The 12,048-nt window shown below is 39.5% G+C and overlaps 1 protein-coding gene across 3 annotated transcripts in view; it reads left to right on the forward strand.

The window, feature by feature from the left end:
- Positions 1 to 9,808, forward strand: part of XRN2 (5'-3' exoribonuclease 2) — an 80,664-nt gene extending 70,856 nt beyond the window's left edge. For 2 of the 3 annotated variants that reach the window (XM_057701536.1, XM_057701537.1), the window contains exons 27-29: positions 1,937 to 2,000; positions 6,716 to 6,854; positions 9,202 to 9,740. In XM_057701536.1, coding sequence (XP_057557519.1) covers positions 1,937 to 2,000; positions 6,716 to 6,854; positions 9,202 to 9,267 — 269 coding nt within the window. In that variant the 3' untranslated portion in view covers positions 9,268 to 9,740. Of the gene's footprint in view, positions 1 to 1,936; positions 2,001 to 6,715; positions 6,855 to 9,201 lie in introns of all 3 variants that reach the window. The other variant, XM_057701535.1, reaches the window with a different exon arrangement.
- The last annotated feature ends 2,240 nt before the right edge of the window (positions 9,809 to 12,048 follow it).

Here is a 12,048-nt window from a genome sequence, read left to right on the forward strand (position 1 = left end):
AAGTCTTTATGTTGAAAAGAAGCATGTTTCCAGGGTGACCACAGTGATTCTGGGACATGCGAAGTACAGAGCTAGACAGGGGTCTGAATGAAGTTTATTGTATTTCTTCTGACCTTTGTTATATTAGCTAACTTTGTATATGTGACACTAAAATAATAATACTTCTGGGAACATTATTTTCACTGAACTAAGTTTTGTACAATATCTGAATAGTTAGAGGACTACAAGTTTAGCAAAGTAATGATCAGAAGAAGTGGCCCAAATGTTGATTTTACTTTCGGTAGATTGCTTTCTCGTAGCTTATTGAAAATCATATAGTGTGTTGAGGTTAAGTATGTTTTAAGTTTCTCTAAAGAACTAAATGACACAGGTGAAGTGATTGCTGTCTTGTAAGAATTTCTGGTTTTCCCTCCTCTGATTTAGATTTTATGATGGTGTTACAGTCTGCATAATGACTCAGAAGTTATTCTGGACCTAGACTAGGGATCCTAGCCCTGTGGATTGTGTGGCGATGAGCTTCCTGAGTTTCCATTCAGGTTCTGAATATCTAATGACCTGGTCCTCCTCCCCTTTTCTGGCAGCCGAGAAACCTCCTCAGCGTTTTTCTCAGTTTGACCACTACTCATTTGGTTTTTAAGAGATAAAAGAGGGACTTAATTCAGATTGACTAGAGATGCCACCTTTCTTTCAGTTCGGAATGGGATTCTGCTTGGAAGTGATGGTGGTGAAGTCCTCACACAGGCACTGGCCGTTCGCCTAGGGGCTGGGATGGCTCCCCTGGGTGGTTTGTCCATCTAGGAGGCTTTCTTCGGGCCAGCACCCCGGCCGAGTTGCTTCCAGAGCGGACGCAGCCGCGTGTTTCATGCTGGAACCCTTGTGAGAGCAGCCAGGTGCCTTACTTGTTCCAGGTTCTCCTTTGCAGGGGATTTTAAGCACAATTCTACTTTTCTTTCTTTCTTTTTTTTCCCCCGAGTAAACCCTCATTGCATTTTTTTGGTTGCTAACCAGAGATAAGCTTTCATTTCTTCTTTCCTTTAAGAAAGTAATTTTGAAAAGCATGTTTCTAGTTTGTGTTTCCATTAAAATGTGAGCCTGAATACATTATGGTAAGCCTTGTTGTCCTTGGGCCTCAGGAGTCTGGAGGAGGTTACTGTCCTTACATGGAGACCTCATTAGACAACTCCTGGAATGGCTGTTTTAATTAGGTCACACTCAGACCCTGCTAGAAGGTGGCCAAGGTGACTCAGACTGGGGACCAGAATGGCAGTTGGTTGATACCAACCTGCTGACCTTGCTGGGGGTGCCCTTCATCCCGTTTATACAGAGGACCAGCCGCCGCTTAACTGTTCCTGGTAGTTCGTTCGATGTTCCCAGCTTAGCCTCATGTTAGGGGAAGAGGTTTGACTATCAGAAAAGAAAGTGGGCAGTCCCTTTGTGAATATGTCTTCTGGCCTGTGGTGGAGAGGTTGTGTGCTGTCTGCTTCCTGTTAGCACAGCTAGGCAAGTCAGGGCTCTTTGCAGTTTACACATTTAGGGGGCAAATTTTAGGATTTCTGTTAAAGTTACAGTTTGTTCAGTTTGTATTTATGGATAAAACCAAACTACTGTTGTTTTGCACAGCATTTAAAATATAAATGTAAAATACATACATACTTTTACACACACACACATATATAGCAAAGGAGAGAGAAATGTGTGAGTTTAATGACCCAGGCTTCTAAAACTATGTTTTGTTATCAAAGGGAAAATAATTTTAACACACAAATTTGTTAAAATTTACTGATCCTGTTGGTTTCACATCTTTTTACATTTCCAAGGTGTGTAATTATGCTAGTTTTTCAGGAATTTTTTATTACATGTGGGTAGCTGAATAGTGATTACTTTTCAAAAAAAAAAAAAAATTCTCCTGTTTAACCCTTTCCTGTTTATCTTCCAGATATGAGGCCCCAGGATTCCTGGCGAGGTCCTCCTCCCCTTTTCCAGCAGCAAAGATTTGACAGGTAATATTAAAGCAAACATGACTTTTCAATAATTTCTCACATCAGCATTTGAAGTTTGGGCTTTCTCTGTGGTATGGCGTATACTTTCTTCCCTCTGGATAGTTTCTCTTGTGCTGTTCTTTAGGGAAATAGATGGTTAACACGCTGAAGTAAAAGATTCATGTTTATATACTTTCCTGCTTTTCTTGGTTCTTGGCCCTTATTTTATTGATGCTTTTGAGGTACCCTGAAAAATGCATCACAGAGAGCTTAAAATTATTAGATTTTGGTCAGGCTAAACAAATTTCTTTTTAGAAGGGTTGTGCAGTTTAATGAGGCATAACTAATGGGGTTCCACTTTTATCATTTCTGTGCCTGCAACGCAGCATTGGTACAGACCAACCATTGATTCTTGCTGCAGACCTCTTGAAGTCCTAATCAGCTTCTTTGGTACAACTTTTTCAGGGCTGACAAGCCTATTGTAGTGCAGTGTCACTGTAGGTCAGTAGTTATTAGTTGCCACTGAAAACAGTTTCTTTAACTACTTAAGACTGAACTGAATTAAACGCAGAAGGGACTCAGAAGAGGATTATGGGATCTGCAGTCTAATAAGTACCATGGACGAGGAAGAATGTGACATGGTTTAATAACAAGGGATGTTTGACATGTGTTCTTTCATTGATAAGTTGTGCTCTGCGAAGTCAGGTGGTCTCTGCACGACAAGGCAGCCAGGCGTGTTATGAATAATTATATTAACATCTGAAGAATAATTTTTTAAGGGCAGCTTTAAAGTCCATCGTCTCATGCTGGTCTTGCCAGCATCAGTAAATGCTAAGACGATTTTAAGCCCCCTCATAGCACGGCTTCCTTCTTTGCCTTCCCAGTTCTGATCTGTTTTGTTCGCCTCTCCTCTGCCGTTTTAGCAGTCTGATCTGTTCACATCTGAAATGAATGAAGTGTTGTTATTTGAACAGGGTTATAACCTCTACCCCCTTTAAGAAAGTTCTCTCTTTAGAGACTCCAAAACCTCATTTCATTACTTTCTTCAAGAAGATAAAAGAAATTATGTTATTCAATTGTTTATTAATAGTATCAGCTACTTAGTGCAAGCTGCATTTTAATTTAAAACAACTGCTACTGCCTGTATTTATGTTTTGTTTTCATTATAAGTGCTCAAGGCACACGGTATGTACCACTTCAGCATCCTCAGAGTAGCACCATTGTCAAACAAATTAAATGAGTGAGGTGTAAATTTTTTTGTAAATTACATATTATCACATTCACACTGATCTCCTTTTAAATAACTGTCTTTGTGCATTACGTTCGTCAAGTTTAATTTCAAGATTTGGTTTCTCCAATTTGTTGCTTGCTTTTTTTCCCATATTATTAGTAATCACCGATATTATCTTCTACTTCTGAAGTGCCAGCACTGTGCTAACATGCTTCTGGAAACATGAATTCATTTATTCCTCCTAGCAACCCTCTGAAGTGGATGTTGTTATTTTTACAGATGAGGAAACTGAGGCACACAGTTCAGTAGCTTATCTGAGGCCTCTTTCAGACCATTCTTTACCAAGAAACTTTTCACTTGAGCGAAACTCATCAGAAAACTGACTGTGGGCATCATATTCCATAAAGCCACAGGGACTTCACAGAAGTAAAGGAGCCCCCTCCACTCTGAGGCACCCTTTCTTCAGTCCTAAAGCTTTCCTTCCCTCTACACATTGTTTCCCTAAGATCATCTCTGTGTGTCCTGACATCCATCCATGTTTTTTGTTCTGCCCTAGCCAAGTTGGTATCTTCCTGACTGATTCTGTGAACCCAACAGATTTGGGACATGTTTTGTGGGCATTTTTTATTTACTTTCAGTCAGAAATTAAAATCATGCTGCAAAGCAGAAGTTATGTGTGAGCATAATAGAATTCTTTCTTATGTCTTAAATCATGGTAATTTAAGAAACACACCATTTAATCGTTTGACTTCAGTCTCCTAAACTTCTCCATTAGCCAGTCTCTTAGCAAATACATAGCACGTCAGTCTAACCTTTCTGACCTTCCATAAGACATTGAGGAGGAAATACAAACTCACAGTCATTTTGACTTTGCTGAGATGTCACAACTGGTAAGTAGAATTCTTACTAGAACCAGGTATTATTGATCATTAGTTTAGTACTTTTCTGCTGCACTGTTGTGAGTATTTGGTTGAGAAACCTGTTTGGTTGAGAGAAGAAAATTTTGAGTCTACCTTTTTTTAAAAAAAAAACCTACACTTTCTTGAATGAATTTCTACTTTGAGATAGTGTGTATAATTCATATATTCATTTCACTTAAAAATACAGTGGGAGCACCGCTGCCCCCACCTTCGAAGACCTCCCCTCACAGAGGCAGCCTGGCGGTCGTTGTGTTAACAGTGAGCGAGGTCCAGTGTGTGCCCCCTCCTCACCTGAGTGCTGCCCTGTTGTCTGTGTTCTTGCCAGTCGAGGGGTCTCTTTTCTGGTCATATCCAAGGTGGCCATTTAGTTTTTAACTTAGTGGGGTGCTGAGTTCATTTAGTCATAGAAAACTTTTAAAAGCTGACTTGCCATGTAGGTAAGTTAAAAATATCCTACTGGGTAGTATGTAGTTATGCCAAAATAGTTATTTAGAAACATGATGTCGTCCATGATGCCAAATGCCTCAAAAAGGTTGCCTCAGTCAATAGCTACTAATTTTAAAAAGTTAAAATGTATCCGCCTCAGGGCTTCTGTCCCAGATTTAAAATGTATCTTTCAGGCAAGTTTCAATTTGTTAGTATTTGCAAACTAATATAATTAATATAGAAACATAATAATAAACTTAACTTGTGTAAAATAAAGGCCTCTCTGCCACCAACAAGCAAAAGAGAGTAGTACATGTCCCTCTTAATTGGCCCTTTCTGTTTAATTTTAATCAAGTTATTTTTATAAATATTTTTGTCAAAAACATTTCAAGTAATCAGTTCAAACAGAAAGGAGAACATTGTACTTTTACATTGTGGCTTTGTTCCTCACCTATTTTTAGATCATGAAATAATATAAAATTGCATTTATCATGTATTTTAGCGATACCAGCAGATTTTCCTGAAACTCAGTTGAGTGAGTTTTAGCACTGTAAAACTGAAAAGAAAAAATGATCACAGGTAATACAATGTGTGAGTTGCACTTAAAGCAAGTGGGTTTGGTATTAATGGCCCAGTTTTGATGAGACTCCTTGGTCACAGCACAAACCTTAAACCCCTCAGTCCTGCAGAGACCGGAAGAGACCATATCTTCTCTGCACATGGAGCTGTTCTTGTTAAAGAGATAAGGCATTCTCACTAAAATATATTTGTATTAATGAATCCAAAAAATAATTAAAAGCCCTGAATTAAAGCATATTCTTTCTGAGGTACAGATTTTTCATTTTATCTTTACTCAGCAAATTATATTATTAGAGTTCTGATTTCACCACTAACTGTGAAGAAGAGCATTGGCCTTTCTGGAGTTCTTTAAAGAGCTGTTCTTGAAGCCATCACACAAAAATAATTATCTTTGATGTTTAAAAAAAATAAGGTCAAGCTCCAAGTGAAGGGAGGAGAGTGGGGAGTAGAGAGGGATGGATACCGGCTTGAGTAGCTATGAGAAGAATGCATTACCCAGTGAGTCCAGCTTTGGGCTCCTAAGACCTAGGAAGTGAAATTTGTACACTGATACGGTTATAGCGAATACCAGCTAGTCAGTGCTGTAGCAAATTTAAAGTTTTCTTATAATTCCTCCCAACATCTGTAATGGCCCCAAAGCATCTAATGCTATAATATACTGGAGAATTTTGCTACTGTTTATTCTTCATAGTGACTATTCTGTAAAATGAAAGTTGAGGAAAATGCCTCAAGAAAGTTGTGTCATACATGGTAATTGCTTTTAGAAGGTAAATCTTTGCTAAATTGTTTATGTGACAGTTTTAAATTGTTATGATTTAATACATCATACCTGTTGTCTTGTATCTGCAAACTTAAAATAGGCACTTGAAGACAATTAAAACATTTCTTTTGACCAGTAATCTGGGCCAGCAAACTGAGTTGTAATAGCTGTTGAATCTGTGTTCCCATGTAAACTGTACACCAAATGCCAGTCAGCCCATGCCAATTAGTGCTCATGTTGCTAGGTCACCGTGGTCAATTGAAAGCCGCATCAATAGAACTTGAAAAGGTTTCCTCCCGATCAGACCTTCTGACATATTGAGCAGAATAATGGATGGGAAAAAACAGCCAAGTCCCCTACCCTAGATGCAAAATACTCAGCAGTAAGAATTCATTTGCAATGTGCAATTAACTAGAAAGAATGGACTCCAAGAACAAGCCTGCACATTTTTAAAAATAAAGCCTCATTCTCCTGTCTTGTACATGTTTACTCTTTGGATAGCATCTTAAAATGTAGCCAACTTGGTGATCTTGGGTCCAAAACTTTGTTACTAAAAAGGAAACTTTACAGTTGAAGGTGAACAAGATATTTTAAGTCAGACCTTTCTGATTCAGTTGAATTTAAACATCCTTTTAAATAAATGCTGATACTTCATGAAACATGTTCAGCTACACTGGCTGTGAGGGACATACAGGCCACTCTGATACCACATCTCCCCTACAACACATCCAGGCAGATTGGATTGTCCTCAGGTTTGGAGATGATGCCTGCCCAATTTTAGGTTTTTGACTTTTAATGCAAACATGATGCTTTTCCACAGAGGCGTTGGGGCCGAACCTCTGCTGCCGTGGAACCGGATGCTCCAAACCCAAAATGCAGCCTTCCAGCCAAACCAGTACCAGATGCTAGCTGGGCCCGGCGGGTATCCACCCAGACGCGACGATCGCGGAGGGAGACAGGTAATGCAACATGGGCTGTGGGGTGGAAAGCTTACTGCTCACTTTGTACCTAACTGTGCCTCTTCAGACTCCTGGTCTGTTTGTTTGTCTGTTTGTTTCTAAACATCTCTGGATAAGATATTGATAGAGTAGCTCAGTTGAACTTGGATCCGTCATTAAAAATGTATACGGGGTGAGTATCTGCCTCACTAAATAGGTTATACTTTGAAGACGCTGAAGAATTTTCAGACCCTTTAATCACAGCAGGCTATTATTTAGCACAAACATGGTCCATCACCAAAACACACAGTTTATCCTTAGGATATTGCTTTTTTGTTTTAATAGAAACTAGATCTCTCCAAATAAGTCATAATTTTCTAGAAGCTGAAAGTAATATCTCACCTTTTCAGCTGCTGTCTTTATTGCTCCTAGGAGTTTTCTGTCTCAGTTCATCTGTTGTTTCTCTTCATGGAAAGAAATCTCTCCTATCTAATTTACCACCATTTAATTTAATTTAATTTAATTTTATTTTATTTTATTTTTTACTAAATTTAAACAGCTTTACATTGAATGGGTATAGTAATTCCTAGACAAATTCAGTAAATTGTAAGCTTTACTTCCTTCTCTTTATAGCATCCAGTTTTAGCAGCATTTAAGTCCGAGGTCTGTTTGCCTGAGTCTGTTTGTCCCCCAGCCATTTGACACCCTGGGCCAGTATTTACATGCTCTTTAATCAAATGCTTGCCAGAGAACAGGATCTGAACGCTGGGATTCAGAGTGTGTGGTGTTCGTGGAGTTGGCACCTGCGGTGATATGAAGTGGTTTTTAAATTGCCTACCTGGTATTGCCTACAGCCTTTAGCGGTGCTTCGAATATAATTTTCTAACTCAGGTTCTTGCCACGTGTGCCTTTGTTCTGACAGCAAAGAAAACTCTTCTGCCAGCTAAGAAAGTCTTTTTTTCACACTTTTTTGGTGCATTCTTCCAAGTCTCAGTTCACTTTGCAAGAAAGTAATCGTCCTTTGAGAGAATATTGTTACAGTTCTTAAGAATCATTTCGTAGAATATTACTTTGTATATACTATCAGCCCAAGATCTCTACAGACAATATTGGTAGGTTCTGTAGATTGAGACTGTTTATGCTGCTACAGTTGCAGTGACACTGGGCAGCCCAAACAATGGATATTAATGAAAGGAAGGCACACTTGCAACCACAAGAAGCTCTAGAGGAAGTTCAGTCCAGTCATCTCATTTTCCAAATCAGGAGTTTAAACCTTAACTCTCTTGCTGTTTGGCAGCAGAGCTGGGGACGCCTGTAACTTCTGATCCCAGTTCAGCATCTCCCCTGCCTCCTTTAGGGGAGATCGTCCCTTTAAAGGAGCTTTCTGCTGTTACAGGAGGTATAATTCTTAATCACTTAGGAGATATAAACCAGTTTGGTACATTATAATTCTTTTAGGACCTTTTGGAAATAACATGTCTTTAGTCTTTTTTCTGCTGAGGTCTTTTTTATTAAATTAGAGTTTTGAAACAGTTAAATTATATAAGCTCAATGTTAAAAAACAGTAAAATTATGATTTCACTATATTTTTAGTGGAGTTTATAGGACTAAACAAAGCCTTAGTGTACATTATGGCCTTGAAGGGCTACACGTATTCATCTTATAATTTAAACTAGGGAAGTGTTCTGAGTGACCACATGGGGAAGGGGGATCCATTTCAGAATCCTCCCTAGAAAGGGAATTTTGTGATGGGAGATACATCACATTTATCTTCAGGTTGAACAGAAATGTTATTTGTAAGCATGTTAGGAAATGTTATAAATGTTGCCAGTAATTGATTATGTAATAACCTAATGTACACGCTATTATTTATAGCTAAACAAACAAAAAAACCTAAAATTAGTAGTTCATTAGGCCTCAGCTGATGCAGCACGCCCCTGCTTTGGTTAAGCAAAATGACTTTCCTAGTATAGTATGTCTGAAGATGATGTGGGCATCTTATCACAATGTGGCTTGAATTAGGAGCGGGAGAGGGGTGAGGGGTGGTAGGGAAGATTGAGAATGACAAGTGTTTTACACAAGACACTTAACTATCCTTCATTGGTGTGCATTTTAAGGAATTTCTTAAGCGCTTGTTAAGGCTTGTTTGGTTAGTTGTCAGTGATAGCATTTATGCTAATGTCCCACTTTGCATGCAGCTTTTATAAAGCTGCAGACCAAAAGCACCTGTTTATGGAGACCTTCCATGTGATATACCTGTAAGACATAGTCACCTTCTTTATGGTGTGTTTTTCCATAGAGAAGTAAGATTAATTTCTTTGCAGGAGTGTTAATCTGAAAAATAATCTCTTTTGCTTTTTTTTTTCAGGGATATCCCAGAGAAGGAAGGAAATACCCTTTGCCACCACCCTCAGGAAGATACAGTTGGAATTAGGCTTTTGTAAAGCTTTCCCAAATCCTTTCATCATTCTACAATTTTATGCTATTTGTGGAAAGATTTCTTTCTCAAGTAGTAGTTTTTAATAAAACTACAGTACTTTGTGTATTTCTTTTAACTGTGTATATTTCTACTGATCCGATCTCACTGTTTTATGTTGCTTTCCAAAGATGTGTGTTGCATAATACAGTGGATCTGAATTTATTATTGCTTGTAAAACACATTTGATGGAATAGGAATACTGGTTTTTCATTATGGTTAAAAATCAAGCCAGCTGTGGATTTCAAAACACAGTGTATTCTAGATCATCTAAGATCCATGCTGATTTTTAATGCACAAGAATTAGGTATGAACTCTTGAGCTGGAACCCTCAGCCAACTAGAGTGTATATTGTTCAGTATTTCTTTGGGAACATTTCATTAATGTACTTGTCATATGGAAATTTCTGGACTTTAGTAAAAAAAACACAAAACAAAACTCTGGTCTCTTGTTTTTCTTTTACCGTATTTAAACTTTGAAAATCTTGGCCAAGTATGTGAGGGTTTTTTAATCAATATATCAGAAAACAATTCATTTCTACAATTAGATGTCAAAAGAAAATCAATAAAGAAGTAGATTTTAAGAGGATACGGTCAGCAAGACAGCCCAGCTGACCCACGTCTGTCTGTCTGCTGCTGATCTGGCAGATTATAAAATCATTGTGAAAACTGTTTACATTTTACACATTCCGTGTAGATTTGGCTGCAGTTTTAAGGACTGTCTTAAATCTTTAAGTTGAAAAAATTCAGTGAGTGAAAGAGTTGAGGGGACTGAGGTACAAACTTCCAGTTACAAAATAAATGAGTCATGGGATGAAATGTACAGCGTGGGGAATATAATATTATCTTTGTACAGAGACAGATGGTACCTAGACTTACTGTGGTGATCATTTTATAATGTATAGAAATACCGAATCATTATATGCATTTGGAACTAGCACAGTGTTGTAGCTCAGTTAAGTTGGGAGAGAAAAAAAAAACTACAGAATACAATAGGAGAGCAGAAAGAGGAAAGAAGAGAGAAAACTTGAAGTTTAATTCCTAGCTGAATTGTCTGTGCTCCTTGGCATATTTTTGCATTATTTCACAACAGATTCAAATTGGTACTCACTTTTTTCTTGCTACTAAGCACACTGTAATTCGTTAAATTTATGCTTGCAGTTCACATGCGGCACTTCCACGTTTTCATTTGCCACAACAAACTTAGACACACATAGGAAGACTTTCTTTGTTTCCACTTTTCCATTCTAGCCTCAGATTGTAAAATAATATTTCTCGCTGACTTTGTGACTTAGGACATTTTTGCTTTAATATTCAACAAAGGCACACTTGTTAATCTTAAATCTATTCAGAAAAAAATCCCACCTTAACCTTGGATAGGAAGGTATTTTGAAGCTATTGAGTTCATTGCTGATGATGGGTGAGTAACAGCAGAGTCCTTTATTGTTGAGATGAAGAGTCTCTGCACTGGGAATTAACACAACCATTATATATTACCCTCACAGTACATTAAAGTGGGAATACCTTCTGTTAGATTTCTTTATCTTCCAAATACTAAAAATGTATAGCACGTAAATCAAGTATTGCATATTCCCCAGGAGCTCATATACTGTTCTTATTGTGTAGAGCTGCCTAAGTACCCCATACCCACAATTGCACAGAATCTATATTTTCTCAGATCTTTAATTTTGGTCTAGTTTAATTTTGTTTTAAACTATCATGAGCGTGTCTAAAATAATTGTTTTGGAATTGGCTTTTTCATCATTACATGCAACTGATCAAAACAAATTAAGTTTGAAAATTAAAGTGTTTTGAAGACATCTACGCAAAAAGACTGGTGGAGAAATTAAGCCGGCTAGATTCCCTCTAGCGGGTGGTGAGCCCTGCTTCCTTCTTGTCTCCTTACTCTGCATGTCTTTCCAAGTTGTCCACGCGTGTTGAATCTTCCAGAAGAATGCCATGTTATTTCAACAAGTAAGCGCTTTTTAGAACTCTAAACGGCATATTTAAAGCTATAACTGTCCCCTCCATATTCGGGTGTAAATAAAGTCAACGGGTCAATTTTATGTAATTAACTCCATTAGAGACTGTGTTTGGGTAGGGCCAAGTTTTTCAGAGTCTCATGAAAGATTTTTAAGAATCTTAGGACCTGGGAACAGCCCTTTATCGCGGCGCTAAGAGCCCGTGGTGAGCAGCTGTCTTCCACGCAGGATCCGGTGAGGTCCAGCCTTAGAGCTCACGGCCATCCATCCGGAAGCGCTGTCTGGCCGCGTGCAGCGTCGGGGAGGCAGACTGACCCGGAGCCCGGGCCGGCCGGGCGGGCTCGGGGAGCGCTCGGCGGGGCGGGGGAGGAGACGCGGGGACGCCCGGGGCCCCGAGGCCTGGGGGGAGGGCGGCGCGGCCCGGCATCCGAACCCCGGCTCCCCGAACCCCACGCCGCAGTTTCTCCGCCGGGCGAGCGTCCTCTTGGCCCCCCGCACGGGTGCGAACACCGGACCTGGAAGGAAAAGAGTGGAAAGGGTCTTCTCCCGAGGCTGCTGTTTTAAGTTCCAAGCATGAACGTAAGCGAATTTCGCGTTGCTTCGGAATTAGAATATAGACATTCTCCGAAGTCACCTGGACCCCGGGTTCGCAGGCGGTGCGGGGCCCCGGCCGCATCCCCTCGTGGGACGCCGCTTCCCGCCCTGGAGCCGACCCGCCAGACTCCGGCCCGCGAGCGACGGCTCTGCTACTTCTAACC

Source organism: Hippopotamus amphibius, chromosome 12 (genome assembly GCF_030028045.1).
Source record: "Hippopotamus amphibius kiboko isolate mHipAmp2 chromosome 12, mHipAmp2.hap2, whole genome shotgun sequence".
NCBI classification, from domain to species: Eukaryota; Metazoa; Chordata; class Mammalia; order Artiodactyla; family Hippopotamidae; genus Hippopotamus; species Hippopotamus amphibius.